Source organism: Hirundo rustica, chromosome 1, assembly GCF_015227805.2.
Source record: "Hirundo rustica isolate bHirRus1 chromosome 1, bHirRus1.pri.v3, whole genome shotgun sequence".
NCBI classification, from domain to species: domain Eukaryota; kingdom Metazoa; phylum Chordata; class Aves; order Passeriformes; family Hirundinidae; genus Hirundo; species Hirundo rustica.
This window is the reverse complement of record NC_053450.1, coordinates 65583241-65604863: the sequence shown is the minus strand read 5'-3', so window position 1 is coordinate 65604863 and position 21623 is coordinate 65583241. Positions and strand designations below refer to the sequence as shown.

Sequence of the window (21623 nt, the reverse complement as noted above, 5' to 3'; positions counted from 1 at the left end):
TAGTTTGAAACCAGCAACTTCTAAACAAACTGTTAAATTAGAAACTTTTTATTTGGATCTCTCAGTGCCTCATGTACTTATAAACCAGGTTGTATTAAGTTGATTAATACTATTTTGTAATGTTAATTCAAGCCAGATTGCCCTATGATGGGATAAACCAAGCTGGGTGCATGCACAGCCATCTTTGAGTGCCAGATGCTCTGTGTTGTCCGGTCAGTTTCTTATTCACTGTGAACTGCTCAGAATAAAACTGGAGCTAGATAAATCAAACCCAGTATGCCAGAGAAGGGCAAACACACTTAGAAAAACTTTATTTTCTTTACAGACAATTTACCAGCAGGATAAGAACATGCTTGTCAAACTGCTGACAAGCAGTGGTTGATCTAGATCCATTGTTCAGAGTCATTACTTAACTTCTCCAGAATTGCAAGATTTTGAATTTAATCTTCTTTGGTGCCAGTATATGATAAATTGTAACTCGGTCCAAAAACGTGTGTGGTCATAAAGCACCTTAAAGCAGGGATGTGTACGCAAATAAGTGGATTAGCTTTTTATATACCAGGAACAAAAAGGACATGGAATCCTCAAAATTAAATTTATTTGAAAAGCAAACTCAAATGAAGCCAGCACTTTTAATCTATCAAAGATGTAAATGGCTGCTCACCTTGCAGAGTTCAAGGTAGTATTACAAGGATAAGACCCAGTTCTTTATATCAGTCACAGTGAAATTAAAGGCACCTCCTTAACAAAGGAGGTGTTTACAGCTTTGAATTTCAAGTGAACACATTATAGCTTGTACACAGTAAGCACAGTAAACTGCTTCTGTTTGATATTTGGTTCTGGTTCTGGCCATGTATTGGCTTGGAAAGTTGCATTGGCAGAGCTTTAGCACCCAAGAGCTGCATATTCCTGTCCCTCGATAGCCCATGCTGGCATAAACCTGCAGTATTGATCTATTTAGCCCTTGCTACGAAGCAGACTAATGCTCTCACAGCTAAGCCTACATACTGAATTTGATGTAGTTTCCAGTTGTTTTGGTCCTGTGTAGCTGTGGAGGCCTTGGTGCCCTTGTTTAGCTTGCTAAATCCCCAGATAATCTGTGGGGTGTTACTGTCCTCTTTGGCCGCAGAATTTGCAGCACAGGGCTGTTCGTTTGTGAGTCTTGAGGTGGCAGTGATAGGATGCACAGGTCTAAATAGAAGGCCTGGGCTTGGCCAGAATTTCTGCAGGATCTGGGGGACAGCTGCAGTGTAGGACATGGCATAGCTGGTTGATGACTTCAGCTGCACCTGAGGCTTGGACTGGTTTCTGTGTATTCTGGCTGCTCCCAGCAGAGGAAACACCGGGCATGGGTTTTGCCCACCTGAACCTGGGCTTCAGGGTAACTCTGGCATTTTCTGTAGTGTGTGTTCAGTCAATGCAGGGCTTTGTGCCTGCCTTTAGTCATTGCTAGCTGTGGAGTGAAGGGACAGGGGACAGTGTCCCTCTTCCACATGGAGACACAACTCCTCCCTGTCATAGTCCAGAGAAGTGCATTTGTGTTCAAGCAAGGAGAGAACAGGCCAAGGAAAAGGACTTGCCCCTCAAAGCTCAGATTGAGACTGCCCTGGGCAAGATCTGAAAAGAGGAAAGGGAGAGAGCGTGGCCATGGGTTCCTGCTTTGGTATTCTACCAGCTACATGATATTTGGTAGCTGCCACTTCATCCAGCAAAGACCTCTCCCTGGGAAGAGCCGTTATTATTCTAATACATGCTGCAAAACTGTTTTGTGATTAAAATTGGCAAGTGGGATTTGGAATGTCCTTCATGCAAGAATTAAGACTCTTTGTTTAAAATTATAAAGGAAACAGCAATAGAATAACTCAGTTTTCCATGAAAGAGCTGTTTTCATGAAAATCTTGCAAGCAGCCTGTCTCAGTTACTTATGCATTTAAGGGAGAGACCAATAAGATGCCTTTTGTAATGGGCTGTGCACAGATTTGTTTCCAGCCAAACCTACATGTCTCAGTTACAAGCCTGTATTTTCCTAGAATATGTGTGTCCTTTTATCCTACACTGCATGGATTCTTAATTTTTTTTTGGAGTTATGTCATCTGAAAGGAATTTCATAGCCACAAGTAAGAAACTGGTCTGATGACTGGGTGACAAAATTAATAGCTGCATGTCTCATTTTCTGAAAGAATGCAGCTGTTAGTATATTCAGTCTGTACTTAAAGTGCTAGGTTGTGTTAATAGTCCCCTGGTAAGGAGGAAGTAAGATCCATTGAGTTTAGCATTTACTTCCAAAAGCTGGATGGAAAAACTGTAATTTTTGGAAGTGCCAGGATGTCAGCAACAGGGGGGTACTGTGAGGAAGGAAGAGAGCATGGAAGCTGTAACTATTCTACATCAGCTTCTGTGATTCAGGGAATAAAAGGACTTTGGATTATGTATTTGTATGACCTGAAAAGCGGTGCTTCTTAAGTATTTCATCATCTTTGCATTTCTCTGTTGTTTTGCTATTATTTTTGCTATTACTGTTGAGAGTACAGTAGTATTTCAGTATTGCAGTTATCTTGTTGTCTGTACTCCTTGGAGAATGGGCTTCCACTATTTTTCAGCTGCAACTGACATTTGACATACTTTTAGGTAACAGAAATAGGATTTTTTTTTTGACTAGTTTTTCCTTTAGGAATTCTTAACAAAGCACCTTGCAGAAATTCAGAATATTTGGTCTTGGGTCTCTTGAACTAGCTGGCAGAGACCCATAGCAGGGAAGAAGGCAGGCAGCATGGCTCAGAGTGAGGAGAGTTTGCCTAGGGCTTGGGGATGTCATCACAGATATCCCTCTATTAACACATACACACGTTGTATAAAACATGGTGCCTTAGGCTCTAAAACCTCATCTTTGAAGAAGTACTCTGGGAGGCAGTGATGTGATTTTGGAGGTTGTGGGGTTTTTTGTTTAGCTAGTCATAATAGCAAGCTACCTGTGTAATTCTTTTCAAAGGTCCTAATGTTTCAACAGAATTTATGCCTCTCAGACTTCAGCAAAAAAAAAAATACACAAAATTATTAAAATTATTAGGTTCAACATTTCCAGACTGTCTACATCTTTTTTCTTCAATTTTGCTGTTAACCAAATCTGTCACAATGAGAAATTGTGAAGTAGAGTGTTCCCGGAGGCTATCAGTAAATCCCAGTAAATCCTTCAGACTGGTTCACCACCTTTCCTATTTAGAACACAGAGAAATCAAGGGGAACAGAAGGAAACAATTAATATGTCACATGTGTCTGATATATCCTTTTCCTATATTACCTTGGTTTTCACCCTCTTATTTCACAGGCATCTACCATCAACCTTTCATAATCAACAGCTTGCTGTAAAAACTGTAAAGGAGTGTTTCTCTGTCAAAGTCACCCACCAATTGTTGTGCCGTTCTCCTTTACATGGTTTTTAGATGCCTGATATCCTCCTTAAAGGTCCCATTTGTGCCCAGAAAAGCCCGCCCTGTGATCTCTCAGTCTGCAGTCACTTGTGCTCACAGGTCCAGGAAGCTGGATCATTAATTTTATATATCCACAGAAACTGTGCTTCTGCAGCAGTGCTGCCTTGCTTTTGTTTGGTGCTGCAGTTTACAGGTCAGAAGTGCATGGACTTAATATCTTATTTGTGCCTCTTCCATGGCAGAAAGGCAAGAGAAATGTACCCTTGCCTGTCACTGTGGAAAAGGCTTTTCATCCTGAGAGGTGCTGAGAATTTGTGCCTCAGCTCCATAGGGGTCCCAGAATAATCTGGGGCGCATCTGTAGCCTGTGGCCAATCCAAACTGACATTTCCAATGGCAAGAACAATACATAATCTGACATTTGTGTATAGAATGACTGTGTGAGGAAATAGTGGTTGCTGCTGCATTTTATGTGATCAGAATAGTATCTCTGAGCACGGGAGGAGTGTTAGGGCTGATACAAGCAGTTTTATGCATGTAGGTCTCTGTCAGAATGAACAGATATATATATGTGTATATGTATTGCATGGCTGATTTCTTAATTATCTTGATTTTACATTACAGTACAGTCTGGGAAGACTCTAGATAGCATGACGGAATGCTGTTGCAAAGACAGACCTCCCACTTTATGGAAACAATTGAAAACTTAGATGATCTGCTTGGGGCTATTGCAGCCTGTGAAAATTGTGATTTGTTTTAAAAAGTAATGCAGACAGTTCCTCTTAGCAATGTTTTGGTGTCATATTCCAATTTATAGAAGATACATCAACCCTGTCACCAGTGCACATTGGTTCTACAAGCATGTGTGTGGACATGAAGGTGCACGCTGCTGTGTTTCACATACTGAACAGCAGCTAATTAAGCAGAGCACAGTGAAGCCTCCCACACAGATAATTTTCCTTTTGTATCTTATAATTTCTCCTAGTGAGCTGAAGGATAGCCACAGATAGAAACTAGGTTTGCCCATGACAAACAGGCTCTATTTTCATTTCAGCCATTTTTAGTTAATTTCACTTCTAGAATATATAAAATACATCCTTGTAGATGAAAATCAATTGCATCAGAAAGCAGTTTTAAGGAGATTTTCTTAAATGCTGCAGGAAAATAATATTAATTCTGATAGAGCATGTCAAGGGGAAAGGGATGAGGAATAGTTATTATGCTATGGTGAGGCCCTCCTTTGGTGCTGACCTAAGAGCAATAATATGGAGCAGGTCATCTCTTTTGATGCATTGTTGGGTGTCCCTAGTTGATTCCAGAAGGTGTTGAACAGTGTCTGTGGGCAGCTGCTGGGAGATAACTGTCCTGTACATAAGATCTTTAAAACAAAATGACTGCTGACAACACTTTGTTTCATGACAGCAAGACTTGGTGTCTGTGCCCGCACTGGGCAGGCTCCAGGATCCTTTATGTGTTTGAAATTAGGAGCCTGAATCACTCAATTTTATAGTCAGCTAAGTAGCTAAAGACCTGCCAGTATCAAGACACTCAGGAGCCATCTCTGCTGTTTCTGCTGACACACAAAGATTTCACTTTTGGAGAAGCTATTCCATATTACAGTGTAGCCTTTATAGTGTCTTCAAAAAATTGCTTCTGTGCCCTGCCTAAGACAGGATTGGTGGGTAAAAGGCAGGCTGTGCTTCTGCATAAACTGAATTTCTCTTGTTGCTGGAGTTCAGTGGAAATGTCTTGGACAGAGCATGAGCTGTTCTTCCATTCCCTGAAAAGGGTCTCAAGTGCTCTGGATAGGAACCTGTGCTTACAGGAGGAGAAGAACTCTTCCCTGGTGAGGACTGCCGATTATGTGACAAGACTCAAACCAATTTCCACTGAATTTCCACTCTTTCGAAGGTGGTTATTTGAATTGGCTCAAAACTAAAGTTTACCCCTTAAAAAATTGATTTTAAGAAGACAGACTGGCATCACAACAGGCAACAAGCTGACACCTCTATTGTTCTCTTAAGTAACCTGAGTAGAGAGCCACTTGCCCCGTGCGGCCCTGTCCTGACTTGACCCTGACCTTACAGACTGCTTTTATTATCAGTGCTTAAAGGAATGCATTGGCTTCTCTCTCTTCAGTTGCTACCCGTGGTTTGAAAGCTTCAGTCCAAGTTCATGTGGCTAAGCAAGGTAAACATCTGTGTGTTCAAACACTTACCTTGTCCTTAAGAGCACTTTTTACGGAAGAGTTGCTGCCGAGCCACATGTGACCAGCAGCACAGCACAGGCATCATTGTCCAACAGTGGTCACTAGAGGAAAACCAATTTTCACCTTGGCTGTTAAACAGTACATCCTTAGAAATTCTTCAGGGAGAATTGTTAATTAAGCATGATGTTACTTTTGTTCTTTGGCAAGATGACAAAGCCTTGTCGGACTCTGTGGCTTATGCTGTGTACATTTTACATTGAAGCTCTGGAAAAGAAATGAGTAATTTCTTTGCATGGCCACTAGCCCTGCACAACTGCTGTATTACAGCCAACGGTCGTGAGATAGAAAATGAGGGAGGAAGTAAATTTGTCTAAATTAAAAGGAAAAAATAAGAGAAAATAATTATTAATATTCTCTTAATAGGATTTTCACAGCATTCTGTATCACTGGAATGTATCTCTCTTCAGGGCAACCTCCCTACCTGATCAGCCAACTGCAAACCTTACGTGAATAGCTGATATCCTCTCTCAAATCTTCACCTCATCTTCAGACATCAGAGAGGTATTAGAGAGCTTGGTTAGGAAGGAGGGGAGAGAACCTTTTTCTACTGGGTTTCAAGAAATTCATCAGCAAAATACACTTAAAATTCTTTTCGTTTTTGCTAACTGCATATTTTAGGTTTGGTCTGTTTCCTTCCAAAAGTTTGAGTTGTTTACTTGGGGGATTATGTCTTCTTTGAAAATAACCAGGCTTCCAAATGCAGACTTGTCAAGCTTGCCAAGTTACTAGCACACAGGTTGCCGGAGGAGTTTTGCTTCCCGTATTGCCTGTAAGTAGATCAGCAAGGTGGAAGCTTTGATTTTTTTTCATGTCCTCAGCTCACCTGCTGTGTTTTACTGAGGAAATGTGAGGCAGTGTAGTACAGAAAGGAGGATTTTTTTTTTGTCTTTCCCTTTTGTGACCTTCTCATGGGAACGGCAGCAAAGTGCATGGGCACCACTTACAAGCATGTCTTTGGTGGGTACAGGGTGGGTACATGCCCTAGATGGATGAAATCCTAGAATGAAGTTGGGATCTTGACTGGGCCAAGAGTCATTCTGATCATATGGGAAAGGAAGGCCCAAATGTGTGTGACAGTTAAGGCCACACGACCGTGAGGATCAGGCTAATACAGAATTGTTTCGGTCCAGCTATTGTGCGTTTGCATGATACCTGTTACTTCTGGAGATGATGACATTCCTTCATTGTTATCCTGAGAACAGCAGGACCTCCCTTGGAATTGTCTTTAAGTAATTCCTAGCAAAATATATGTGTCCAAACTAGTTAATTTTTGATGTGCTTGCTACAGCAATATAGCCCAAAAGACCAGCAAATAACAGAAAAACTCTCCAGAAAGAAAGGAGACAAGACAGGCAAGATTTGAAACTTGCAAAAGTAAGACGATGTTAGGAATTGTTCTGCTTGTTAGCCTTATGGTCAGCTCACTCTACCACTTTGAATTTTATTGGCCTTTGTCCCTAAAGCTTTGCCAGAGCTGCCTTCCTGGAGCACTTTCTTATGGAGGCAGAGGATGTCTTGACAAATATATGTTCACCTCCCACAAAAAAAAAAAAAAAAACCAACACAAAAAACCACACACACACGCACACGCACACGCACACACACACACACACAAAAAAAAAAAAAGGCAAAGAGAACTAAAGAATGAAGTAAAACCTGGCCAACACCTGTGATCTTTTGGAGGGCATGTCTTTAAATGCTTATAATGGTTTGTGTGTTAGCAAATCCATCTCTAAGGCAAAGTAAACAGGAGTCAACAATGGTGGTTTCTATTGTGTTGAATCAAAGCTCAGGCAGGCATTGGCATGTTACAGATGCCTTGCGCTTGGTCATCTGATGCACAGGTGACCCAGTTCACGAGTGCCGATGTGTGGGACGTTATGCTGAGCTGTGTGCTCAGTCTGTAGCTGTGCAGTGGCACTCTGCAACAGGTGCTGGCTGTAGCTGCCTTTGGAAAGATGTCAGGTCAGGCTGGAGCTGGATTTAGCTCATTTATTATAAGGACTTTTGTCAACTGCTACGGATCATTTCAGACAGCATTGTGATTCTTACTGGATGAGGTTTCATATGTAATTCGTGAAAATTTTATTAAACTGATTGAGCACAGCACGAAGCTTTAGCTGGAATGTGCTGTGTCTATGAGCTCCCCCTAAACATTAAAAGGAACTGACTTAGTGACTCATCTTTTCATGTATCATATTGTCCATCAGGTAATAACATTTGCAGAAGTACAGGAAGAGGAGAGATTATTTTGATGTCTTCTGCAGCATGCAGCATAGATCTGCTTTCTCTTTTTCCCTGGTCTCTTCCTTGTCTCCAACTCTGTCTCTGTGTCTCTCTCTTTTCCAATTTATCTGGATTAAACAAGTCTCTGATTATTCTTTATGCCACTGCAAATAAAGTCATTTTCAGAAACAGATGTCGAAAGAGCCCAGTGAAATAATCCTGGAGGCAGATGCAGTCTTCCATAAGCTGCCAAATGCATGGTGCAATCAAAGTGATGAAACAAAATGGAACAGGCTGCAGAAAAAGTAATTAAATTATAGTTCCATTGTAGAAGCACATTTTAAAATTACTGAGATTCAGAGCCCATAATGCTGGTATTATACTTGAAAGAATACTTGCCATGGGTCATGAGCATTTTTTTTAACAGTTATTAATCATGCTTGACTGGAAAGACATGTGTAACCTACAACAAGCAGTGGCTGTAGTTGTGCCAAAGGAAGCTTTTGTTCTCTGAAGAGAATTGTATCAAAGGCCAGTGTGTCCTATTAATACGTGTGCAATAGCAACGTGCAGAATCTGAAATGGGCTTTTCAGATTTCAATACAGAGCACTGGAGGGGAAAAAAGAAAACAAGTATTGTATCTCTTTGAATACTATATGACCTCCTTTTCCTCTTACCAAGTTAACTTACTTATTGACTAAATAATGGTAAAAAATTTCTAAAATATTCCTGCCCCCCCCCAACTTCAATAAAAATAATTCCAGTGCTCTAGTATAAATGAAAAAGTGACAGAAAATGTAGAAAGTCTTGGAGACTGGAGATTAATAAGACTTCACTTGCCTCTATTTCCTTTACATTAGACTGGACAGTGGCTAAGATACACCTGCATCTTTCTGTCAATTTTAGTAAGTAGATTTTTTTCTGTTCTCCTCTCAATGTACTCTTTTTTTCTTTTTCCATTTTCTTTTTTGTTTGTTTATGTGTTTGTGATTGTTTGGGGGGATTGGATCAGATTGGATTGGATTAGATTGGATTGGATTGGGGTTTTTTTTGTGTTGCTATGGTTATGGATTGTCCAGGTGCAAATATAAAATAGGAGTTGGTTGTGAGAACATAGTTGCTTCCTATTCCCCTGCTTCAAAATATGGGTTTTAAACCTTTAATTTGAAGCCTGGGTCATCCCCAGGTCTTTTGTATCATCAGGACCTTCCAGATGTGACTCATGTTTAAGAACTGGGTTTCTCTGTTGTTGTATTTGTACTGTAAATGTATTGCTTGTATTGTGGATTTATTGCCACTTTTTTTTCACTGTGTTACTTTTTGGGTTTTTATCTTTCTGCTCCTATTTGAGGTCTTCTCTTTTTTAGTGTCTTTTTAGTCCGTCCAAGTGACAGTCATTAATGTGATGCTAATACCCTCTTCTAGTTATTGATGTAGTAGACACTACCAAACTTTAGTAATGCTGTTTCATTTGGGGGGGGTTTTTGGGGGTGTGGGGGGGGTTTTTGGTGTGGTGGTGTTTTGGTTTGGTTTGGGGGTTTGTTTGTTTGTTTGTTTGTTGTTTTTTGTTTTTTGTTTGGTTTTGGTTTTGGTTTTTTTAAGAGGGGGCTATTTATTTATTTCTTTAGCAGTAACCCATTTCTGGGTGTATATCCACAGTATATCTCTGGCATTTCTGCAATAGGTCAGCAATTGTCTTCTCTTGATCTTTACTTTTTTCTTTTGAATGGATCACTTTGTGGTCCCAAGTCAAAGGTGGGAAGGTAAGAGCGCCATCAATTTTTTCATATTAGCAAAGGTCCTGTCTGGTTTTCATAAATAATGTAGAGCACCAAATTACACATCTGGTTATGTCCATGAAAATCTGCTAAAGGTAGCAGGATTGTATGAGCCACAAAGCTACTGGAGCAGCTATGGAAGAAAAAAATGGAACGTGTGTCCTGTGTCTGCTTAAAGCACCTCTTGTTGGGAATTTCTCTGAATCTGGGAGCTTTGAAAGTGATTGTATTTGTTCACTTTCACAGTCCCTTCCTTCCACTTTGCTCACTCAAGGTTATCACTGGGACAAGAGGCTCCCAGTGGCCTGCAGAGGGGCCTTGCACCTGCTTAGCCTGTGCCACAATGAAACTTGTGTGAACCTGACTCTCTGTCTTCCCTCTGTCTCTTAAAAATGTTGAAAGTGTTGGGGAAGCTTGTATACATTCATGGACATATATACAGATATGTGTGTATGCATGTGTTTTTATGGAAAGAGACTGAAGGGTAGACAAAAATTCAGAAGCACTGTTTCAGCTGAGCAACTTGGTGAAACAAATGAGTTGTTTATTTGAAAATAGGCTCTTTCCTTTCTAAAGGTTACACAGAAGTAACAAATTTGGCTAGAGCCAAATGCTGTGCTAGAGCAAGATATAGTGACTCACTTTACAACTTTTGAGGCATTTTGAGGTCACTAAAAAACTATTTGATGTTTTTCTTTGGTTTTGAAGACTTCATTAATTAGACTGGCTTTTCAGTTTTAAGGATTCTCCTGGTTTAAATCAGTGACAAAAACATTGATTTAAGTGGCTTAAATCTTGGGATGTGTTTGGCTCTTTACTCTGTGCATTGACTGCCCATAAAAGAGTCATTTATTGTGGGCTGAATTTTGGGTTTTTTTGATTGGGTGCTTGGGGTTTTTTAAAATCTTTTTTCAGATGAGGCTCTGGAACTTACTGGATTTTCTTACCTACACCATAGTCATTAGTTTCACAGTGAAATCTGTATATGAAGTATGTTTTCACTAACCATCAGTGGTTGAGAACTTAAATATTCAGATTGTGGCTTTTGAAGGCAACAATTCCAACACCCTGGCAGGATATTGTAACATTGCTTTTTGTTTTCCCCTTTTACCCCCATGAATGATGGAAGTCTTTGCAGCGCTCGGCCATATTTGCAGCTGTTACATCTGTGATGCTCTTGAACTGGTTGCTGAGACAATTCCATCTCTGCCTCAAGCAAACACAAGTGTGGTGTCCCAGGAGGGAGCCTGTGACTCACACTCCAGAGGCTGGTACCCATCCCCTTGTGACTGAAGGATTGGAGCTCATCCTCTTCCCTTTCTGAGAGTCTGTGTGAATTTCCCTTTCTTTAAATGAGTATTTATTTTATTGATCTGGGGAGCTTGAATGGAATTTCAAATCACTGCCTTGAAAATAACATAATTTAGGTGATGACAAAAGTGAGATTTTTGCTTGTTTGTGTTAGAGGTTCAATTATATCAATATATAATACTTTTATGTTTAATAAAGTGAAATGTATCACCATTATTATTAGCCTCATTTGACTGACCAACAACCGTTTTGTGCTTTGAGTGAAACAACTGACTCATGTTTATCAAAACACATATGTTTAGAAAACATTTAATTTACAGATAGGTTGGACAAAGAAATATTCTAGGACAGGTATCATTTCAACACCAATGGAAATATAAAACCCCAAATATATTTAAATATCTGTTTGTTCTGTGCCCAGTGGGAACATATTTGATGGGTTAATGTTTCCTATTAAAGAAGCTTGTGTATTTCCTTGACTGTTCTTCTGGTATGGGGAATTTTTCCCTTTTATTTATTAGAAGCTGACTGTGCTCCTATATGTACTGGAAAAGAAAATTATAGATCTCTATGTCTGTGAGACTGTTTTTACAGAAGATAAAAATCTCATTTAAAAAAATCATTCTATTATTAATATTTGCTTATTAGCTTACACCCCAGCAAAGTGGTGCATAATGTTTTAAAATTTGTTCACATCTGTCATGTAAAAAAAATACGCCTTACTTACTTACTTCTCAGCATTTAGCTATATTCTGTGCATATATGCATACCATGTTGAAATGTACCTCTCTCTTTTTTTTTTTTTTTTTTTTTTTTTTTTTTGTATATACAGAAATCTTCCATTAAATATATTGGAAATAGACCATGTGAACAATTTTTCTGTTCTCTTACATTTTTAAAAATGGAGAAAAGAACATCTGTTTAGGCTTGACTCTTTTGCTTTCATTGTAAGTAAATTTCTTTTTAAATCAACAAGCAAAGCTGTTGCTTTATTTGTTTTAAATTGTATTAAGGTAAATTTACAATTGAAACACTATTCCAGAATGAGATTATTTGTTGAAGAAATGTCAAAGTCATTCATTTGACGTAAAGGGGCAGAGATTATTTAAGAAATATGCCACACATTCACAATGTTTAGGTCATCAGAATGTTGGGTTTTTGCAGGAATAGGTGTGGACCAAAAATCTCTTCTTATATGGTAGGCCATTCTTGTAAGCAATCTCTGTGCTGGACAAACCACTATGCTACTTGTGATGGCAATCTGTTCCATTATTTCTCACCTTCCTAGTGTCTTATAGATACATTTCTTTATTAGATTTATTATCTCACACCATATGGAATGATTAATCCAAGTTACTTGGAGTGTCTGTTTCGTAGTTTAATAGAAGCAAGTAAGGCAAAATTTCTATTTAAAATAAGCAACATGAAAAATCCCAGAGGTCTGAGAAACATGGTGCTTTACTTGAGGGTTTGGAGCCACAGGATAAAGTGGCAGTTAAAGCTGATTTTATGCTTAGAGCTATGATTAGAACTTTAGAGTCTTTGGTAAATAACAGGTCTACCATGTGCATAAATTGTCTTCCCTGATGTTGCAAACTGGCAGGTTCGTGTTGAAGCTTACAGTTCATTTCATTGCTGCCATTAGGAAAGGAAAGAAAGCACCTTCTGCTCTGTCCTCCTGCTTATCCTTGAATCCTCTTGGAGAATATTTGTACGGAGTAATTTATAGTGGGCTGCCACAACTTTTTTGTGGAAACATTGGTGTTGCATTAGTCCAACACATCAGCTTCTATCTACAAGAGCTTTTATCTGCCTGGCTTTTGCACATATGCAGAAATGCTAGTTGGCCACGGGGTTTGCACAAAGCATTGGCATGCTCGCTCCATTGCTTGTCTCGTAGTTCATGGGGGATTGTAAAGATGCTCTCTGCATTTCTGCCAGGGTAATTCTTTCCGGGATAATTGCAGAAAGAAGAGGAAAAATTAAAAAGATGGAAGATACCTTTGGCAAAAGAGTCACTGCATTTTCCATAGCCTGGAAAGTATTTACTTCTGTCAGATCGCAGATCTGTTTGGCATTTGGCTGAATATCATTATGTAGCTTTTCTAGATTTCCTGATACTTAATTTCCAGACATTTGATAGCATTTATTACCTGTTTGGCATGTGTTGTTTTCTAATGGGATAGAAAGCATATAACTTTTGATAGGCACTGTGTAGCTGTCTATTCACACAAAGAATATTTTGACATTAACTTATGCTAAATAAGTAATTTGTCATTAAATGTTGATAGTAGAAAATTTGTGAACAGGTCAATAGTCTTTATTGTGCTTCTGTGATTTTTCCTCCTGCAATAAATTCACAACATCATATTGTTTATTCAAAAGGCTTTACAAAAAACCATTATTAGTAGAAGAGTCAATAAATATGTTGCTGTTTATTTCCTTTAATAAATCAAAAAGGGCAGAACCAGTGTAATTGTCTAAAGCTTATGCTTATTGACTAGTGTGAGTAAAAGTGGTCCATTTTAAGAGCAGGACTCATATATATCAAGTTCACTAGATAAACATTCATCAGCTGAGAATAGAAAAAATAAGCCTCTAATCTTTTGCTGTTCTCTTCAAAGATTATTTGACATTGAGTGATCTTCAGCAAATGAGATGTCAGTTGTATAGGGTGAGGGTATTTCTTGTTTTAGGGAGAACACAAAGGCAGCTGCAGGGAGAACACAAGGCAGCTTCTTCTAGGATAACTTCTTCCTCAGGCAAAACACCATTAAACATATTAAGGGAAAACTAGTGTCGCTTCACATGCTTCATAAAATTGCATTCAAAAGGCAGCATTCCTGGAGTCTTGCCAGTTTTTATACTTGCAGTTGCCTATAAAAGTTGTTCTGTTATTTTTTCATCCTGTTCTTTCCTTATCAGTTTCACATCTTTGGCAGAACTACTACTTCAGCCATCTGTAGTATCTACAGAGCTTAGCATATGACAGATAAAGAGATTTTTACAATAATTAGTAAAAGGAGCACAGGGCTTGCTAAGTGATGTAACTGCCTTTTGTTAGTAGCTGTCAGCTGGTGGAGTAATGTGTTGCTTTTTAATCCCTTTTGACTTTTGAGCTAATATTTTACCACCTAAAAAACCCCCACAAACATGTTTTTTCTATATCTGTGGACTCAGTTGCTGCTCTCTTAGTGGCCCGTATTCAGCTTGCTTTTATTGGTTGTTATTTATATCTCGAGCATGTTATTTATGAATTTCCTGAATCCTTCTTCTCTCTAGTGTTTCTTCAAATTTCATTCTTGAGCTGTTCTTTTATGTTATTTTACCTTTTTAGCAAAAACCCATTGTGCCAATTGACACATGCAGGCTTTGTTCTGGTAACACGAAGAATTAATTTTCTCATTTCTGGATTTTTGGATTCACACCAACTATCCCCTTACTTTAAATGGGCCATGAAACAACAATTTAAGGGTGCTAGGATCTGCAGATCTTGTTCTCTTCATGAAAGAATTAGAGATTAGCATTGAATCTATTTTGGGGATATAAATTATAAGGATGTGAATAAAATGTATAATCTTATTCCTTTGTGTAGAATCCTCTCTAGTAATTTGGGAGATGGAAGTGATAAAGTAGAAAGGTTGATACTGCACCTGCTTCTTTAGCTATTGCTCATTAATCAGGTTCTCCTGGTGAGGCTTCTGTATAAAACTGGAGTGCTCCAAAGTCTGATCACTCCTTTTGCAAATAGTTATTATTGGGAGAGACGTCTTTTGAAGAGTTGTCACTGTTACTGTTATGTTACTGTGGGCTTCCTTTGAGCTTTTTGTTTTTAGTAACCTCCCAACAATATGTTTTAGCAACAATGGATGTCTTTATCCTTCAGTTGACACAGAAACTGAAGAAGTGTATGTTTAGCAAATATCCAGTTGTCTTCTTTTGCTTCAGCTGAGACTGTAAATATTGTCTGATCATTATCTCTTTTAATAACTTCTGAAAAAGTGTTCCTTGAAACAAATTAACACAACTGCAGCTGAGCTGGTTTTGCTCTGGATTTCACCTAGAGTTGTGGTTGTTGGTTTTTGGCCAGGAGGGGTAACTTTTGCCAGTGTTTTTTTGTGTAATTACACTGTTTAGTCCTTTGACATCCAGAAATGTTACTTTCAAGTGAAAAGACATAGATAATAACTGCCTAGCTTATCAAAGAGCTTGTAAGCAAAGCAGTCATCTCCTCGTTTGATAGCACAAACTTTTCTGTGGCAGATAACTTATTTCTAATTTTAAGCCTTACTTTATGGCCAAATATGTTGACTCTACTGCTAATGTCATCAGATCTTGTCCTGTGGTAATTTTCTTACGTTCCTTATCCTTTCCTGTATTCCCTCCTGTTTAAATGAAAGACTAAAATCGTGTCATAGCTAGCATAAATCTGCCTCCAAAAAACTGTGCTCTGCTGAAAGCACAGGTTGTTTCTTCTCGTTGTGATCCCTGATAATGTGGTTTTTTTCCAGTTTCTGGGAGGTCTCCCTCCACCTGGAGTCTTCTGATCAAGAGGACTTAGCTACAGCCTTTTCATGATTTGCTGTGTTTCAGTTTTCTCTGTTCTTTTTTATTAACTCTTGCTATCTCCCGCCTCCCCCTTCTTTTGGTAATACTGATTTTTGGAGTTCTAAAATAGATGAAATAGATGAAACTAATAGATGAAACTGTGAGCTATTTTCTTGTAACAGAAGTGTGTTGCTGTCCAGTTTCCACTTCTTCATAACTCATGATAAATCTCTTTGTTCATCTTCACATTACTCTGCTGATGTCTTAGTTTTCTTTTTCATACCCCCATGTCTCCGCCCCCATGCCTCCATGGCTTGATATCTGCCTAACTACCTCTCCTTTGGGATATTTCCATATATTATGAAGATGACATGTTGACTGTGAGAGACTGGATGTTCTCATGTTTCCCTTACAGAAGTTACCTTTTTCTAAACCTACAGATACATGGAAACTATATGACAGTGTTTAACCATCCTCATGTAAATTAGAAGTGGCTTCCCCTGAATGTCAGTCACTATCATTTCCCCATTCTTTTATCTTTTTTTTTTTTTCTTCCAGTGGAACAGCTGGTATTTTTTCTTTTCAATTTCATCAGTAGATTCTTCCTTGCTTTCTTCATAATTACATTTTTCAGTTGGTGGTGATGAAGCAACATAATTAGGTTCAAGACGTTTTGACGCCCAAACACAGAGAATGCCATGCTGGGTGCTCTGGCCAGTTTCCTCTTTCTTAACAGCTCAGATTTAACAATCATAAAATCAAGATTTCACATAGCAGACTACGCTTCCTCTTTTCCAGGTGGTTCTTGCTTCCACATTGATTTTTCTCACACTGTTCCCTGTGTCAGCTATCTGAAGCTTCATTTCTCTCTTTCTCCCTGCCTTTCTCCTTCTCTTCTCTCTGTATCTCTTTGCTTTCCAGCACACCTCTGTAATTGTGCAGCTCTGCCCCGCCTCACCCTATGCACGCTCTCTTTCTCTCCCTTCTCCCTTGCATCCCTCTAGATCTTAGAGATGAGTAGCTCTCTTGGCAAATTCACCGATGTCAAATAAATTTATTTGGGCTTTCTACTCAGAGATCAATTGCCTGATGTCTACCTTGGTACTATGTTGATTTTATTCAAATCTTTGGCATCCCTGCCTGCTTCTTTCTTATCCTGTGTGCCTGAAGTGGTTGCCGTAACATGCATATCTTTTTTAAAGTGCTGTGCAGCCATATTCTCTGCAACGGCCTGCTTATTTTCTAGGAGGGAATTAGTCGGCTTGAGGGGTAGGAAGAAAGGAGGTCACGAGGTTGACTTTCCATGTCTCAGGCTTTAGGCAGCCATCTCACACTATCCCCTCAGCCACAAGGATTCCTAACCTCCATATGTGTGCATGTGTGGGGGTTGTGGCACTGCCCTTCAGCTGTATAGTTTATCTTGTAGTTTTTATTAATTCACTGAAATCCCTAAGGAACTGTGTTGGAGTTTTGTAGTGGTCTGATGAACATGTGGCTTAGCTGCTTGCTGCTTTATTCACTTAATCTACCCACAACTGCAGAAAAGCCACGTTGAAAAATTGTATGTAATAAATATTGATCATATAGGAAATGAGGGTTTATGCCAGGTTGTGATAACTAATATTAAAATTGTATAGAAACATACACTTACAGATAAAAAGCATTTGCATATGATTCCACATCCATGTTGTTGAAATTTTAAAAAGGTTCTGGTTTTTAAAATGCATCTGGATGTATTTTTCTACCTGAAGAAAACTTCACTTTTTACACGATAAACAGCAGTGGAAATGTCCACAGGACAATGGAAAAGCCCCAAAGTTAGCAAAGATCTGGAGTTTGCTGGGAACCATCTGATGTGAACTACTTTCCTTTCTTCTGTGGGCATGATATTTTTTGCTTGTTACCTGGAGCTGCAGAACCACAGATTTTGGATTGCGTGCATTCTGGTCAGGATGAGGATGTTGTCCAGCTGTCCTCCTGTCGTTGCTCTCTTCTGAAGGCAGGCTAAGGTGCAAATACCCTCACTCTTAACATTTAGCCATGCCACTGACTTTGCCTTCCCGCCTGTGGGGTCCCCTGACTTTCCTCTGGCATCAGGAAAAGTGCAAAACACTGATAGTTTTTTTTCAGTCTGAGACTCAACTCTCCCATCCCCCAGGGTAGCCATGGGACCTCACCTCACAGAGCTTGAGAAAGGAAAGTCATCTGTGTTCAGCCTCCTGTTCGCTCGCAGAGAGGCACACACGGGACAGGAACATAGTAAATTGTTCAAAATGCTGACTTTGCAAAGGAGAGGGGAATTATTTTAGAGATTAAATATTCACAATGCGCTTGTATATGACAGCAGTAGGTTTATAAATAGATGGATTTCTTGCTGTCTGGTAGGAGGCTCTGTGGAGGGAGCTGTTCTCTTCCTCGTGCCGTGGTCTGATGTCTGCCTGCACAGAGACAGAGATCAGCATGTTTGCAACGTTGTCTGCAGGAAAAATTGCTTCAATTAAAGTTAAAAGTAGTGAAGTAAATCAATGCATTTTATTTTAATCTTTCTTTAAAACCAAAACACCGAGGTCATTAACAGTGCTGTAGGTTTACATTGTAAAGCTGTAAATGTTTTGTCCAGAATACTTGCACTCTCAGGACAACTGAGGCAGATGTGAATGACCTGGCACAGTAAAAAGTCTTCTCTCTTCATGGTGTATGTATAGGTTTTAAGTATTCTTCCTTAGCATGTGAGACTGCCTTTTTGAATTAATTCCTTTTGTATTTCACACAGCTGCCTAACTCCTTGCAGGCACACACACTCCCAGCCCTCCCCCAGACATCTGTTCTGATTCTCAGTGCCGGAGTTTAAGCTTGTTGGGAGGAGGGACAGTGACAAAATCCTTCATAAAATCAGATAGCAGTGGCTTTTTTAACAACGTTTGTGGTTGAATTTAATTTCTAACCTCTGGGTTTTTAAAACGAACCCAAAAGGTGTTACTACTTTACTACTGATTTTTTTTATCTGGAAAAGATGAAGCTTGGATGGAGATTGGTTTGTTGTTGGGGTAAAGATTTTCCTCCCTAATTTTTTTCCAAAGTGATGCTGTAGCATCCCAGTCGTAAAAGGCCATGGCAACTGTAAACCTGTTTCTAGTCTGGGATTGTTTTTCCTACTTGGGAATACATCTTATTAGAAACACAGCTCTACCTTCATCACTGAATTTTGATCCACAGAGGTCTTACATATGTTGCTTTTACTTGAAACACAGCTGTCCTTGAAATCTTCCAAGCATGCCCTGAGGCTGCCATCAGTTTCTAGAGGTGTCAAATGGCCAGTGTTGCGCCTGTACAGTCCAGAATGCTGAGATCTAGGCTACTGTTTATATACCAAAGAACTCCTGTTTGGCATTTTGGGTTCAGTTGGGTTATCTTTGACAGATCAAAAAATGCTGGGCTGTCAGAGCCAGGGCATTTCCCTCAGCAAGGAGTGGGTGAGCAGCATGAGACCATTCCCTTTCTCAGTCTGGGAACAAGCAGAGTCATCTCCTCTTCTCCATGCTCTGAACTTGTCAGAAGGGGCTGTCATGGTCATCCAGTTGCAGGTTTTCCCCCCGAGTCCTGGTCTAATCTTAAACAAGTAGAGTACAGCTGATACCCTTCTCTGCCATTCCCTGAGAGCTGCCTTGGAGTGTTTTCCTGTCACCTTCTTGCACTCATGGTGCATCAGAGTCATGGCCAGGCTGCTTCTGTTTTCTGCCTTCTCACTCAAGCACCTGACTTCTTGTCTCCCTTTCTCCAATGAGATGGGCAATATGCAGTGTAAGTGATAAGCCTATAAATGTGAAATTAATGGATTTACATCAGCAGCTGTGGTCTAGGTGGTGGAGCACATGGTATTAAATACCCCGAGTCCATGCTGGGTTAGGGGAAGTCAAGAAGGTGGAATGAGGAGTTTAAGCTGCTCTTTCCCACACTTTCTTTTCATCTCCCCTTAGGCATGTCTGCCACTTATTCCTGCAGCCACTGAAGGCACAGGAACTCTCTGTGTCCCTAGTATTCCTGCAGAGGCTTGGAAGAAGACTCTTCCAGTATATTTCCCAGGGGCAAAAACATCAGGAGTGGCTTGGCCACTCACAGGCCCTGGCTGAAATGAGAAGTTTCCGCTTCAGAGGGGTGATGGTCATCAGATAACACACACAGGGCAAAATGTGTAATGGAGGAAATTTCTGTGAGCAAATTTAAGCCATATAGAGTGGAGAACGCTTTTCCACACTAATATTAAATGTGTGAGACCACCACTTTTGGAGACCAGACGTATGGATTCAGGAAGGCACTAACAAATTCATGGTGCTATCCACTAATGGCTGTGGAAGATGCAGGTCTGGAGGCAGTCTCCCAGGGTGCCGTGAATTGCTGGTTGCTGGCAGCTCAGCAAGTCCATCAGGAATCACTCCACATGTTTCTTGTGCTCTTCCTTCAAGAATTGCTGTTGGCTTCTCTCACACATAACGTGTTCAACCAATGTGGGCTTCACTTCGATGTAGTAAAGTCATTAGTGGCTCTTAGGATAGAGCTTAATCAGGTGGTGAAACAGCCTCATGATACCTCCTCCAGAGTTTTTAGAATGATCCCATAGGTCTTTCCAATTGTTTAGTCCCATGCCTGAACAATCTTGGCAAGGGGAGGGCAACCTACCACAACAGTGAAAGGGTCCAAAACACAAAATGTGTGTCCCTAGGACTGCTTATTAGCCAGTGCCCTATTTAAATAAAGGCAAATTTTTGGGAAGCCTGAAGATGCAAAGCTAATAGGGTTGTTAGAGAGGATGGGTAACAAAAAGGGATGGTTACTGAGAGGCATTGTCTAAGGGTTTTATGCACTGTAAGATAAGCCGGAAAAGGACAAAACTAAATAAGGAGTTGCTAAGCCATTTCTACTACAGAATTTGCCTGCCCTTGGTAATATTCCTTCCTGCCCACATTTTTGTTTGTGCTGATAAATGTCCTTGCATTAATAAACTCATAATGCAGCTGGTTTATCCCTTCAAAGCCAGCCCTTGCAGCTTTCATTAGCATTTTAGGATATTTATGGCATTGTAAATGACTGAAAATCTGCAATTTGTCATTAGGAATTAAGGAAAATCTTCCTTCCACTTAGGGTTGAAGCTCAGCTTTGGCCTTTGAGGGACTGAGCCACCTCTGGGCCTCGTAGACAAAAACAAAGTCAGACAGTGCCCAGATTTACAACAGCAAGTGGCTCTAAGTTATTCAGATGTCTTTGATAATGTGTCATCCGCTGTTGCTGGCAGGGATCAGTGTTTAGGCTCAGAATTAATTTCTCTCTAGCTGTAGAGAAAACAAAAATAACTCTTCTGCAAGAGCAAAGAGAGAAAGAGGTAATAACAAGGAGAGAAATGAAAACAGCACCAGGCACATGTAAAGAAATGCATGTACAGCTATATGTATATAGCATATACACGCTGCAGAGGTTAACAAAGTGCTCTTCAGAAGAGAATGTTGTATTTCACTCTGCTGTGCCCCGTACTTTCAACTTTGAAATACAGGATGTTAAGAAAATTTTGAAGATTTCAAAAGGGAGTTTATCTTGTAATTGGTGAAGGGCTAAAGAGTATAGGGAGGCGTAAGAATCAAAGGAGCCTTTTCAGCACTAAACTGTAGTCCAGAAAATCAAAGGAAGGAATGTTAATTGGTTTGTACAACATGATATTCTCAGTTCAGAGTTGCTTCAGCCACTCAATGGTACTTTTTTCTTTTTTTTTTTCTTTCTCTCTCTCTGTAGGTTGATTAAGTGAATAGAAGAAAAAAACGAAAAGAAAAACGAAGGTACTTTCAAGTATTGAAGATACAAGGCCAGGATGAATACAAAGGACGGAAAAATGTCTGAAGGCGGTCTCAATGTCACTCTTACCATACGCCTTCTAATGCATGGCAAGGTGAAGCATTTCCTGTTGCCTGTGTGTTGAGTGTGTGTGCAGCTACCAGCAGAGCCTGGCAGTAACATTGACAGAGGGTCTGCTCCTCCTCCACCTTGAGTCAAAAGCACCATTGCCACGGCCAAAAA

General features: G+C 39.8%; 1 protein-coding gene across 11 annotated transcripts in view; it reads left to right on the top strand.

The window, feature by feature from the left end:
- The window catches only part of LOC120751994 (poly(rC)-binding protein 3-like), a 501663-nt gene that overhangs the window by 418319 nt on the left and 61721 nt on the right, over positions 1 to 21623 (top strand). For all 11 annotated transcript variants that reach the window (XM_040062607.2, XM_040062651.1, XM_040062617.2 and 8 more), the window contains one exon: positions 21342 to 21495. In XM_040062607.2, coding sequence (XP_039918541.1) covers positions 21418 to 21495 — 78 coding nt within the window. In that variant the 5' untranslated portion in view covers positions 21342 to 21417. The remainder of the gene's footprint in view (positions 1 to 21341; positions 21496 to 21623) is intronic.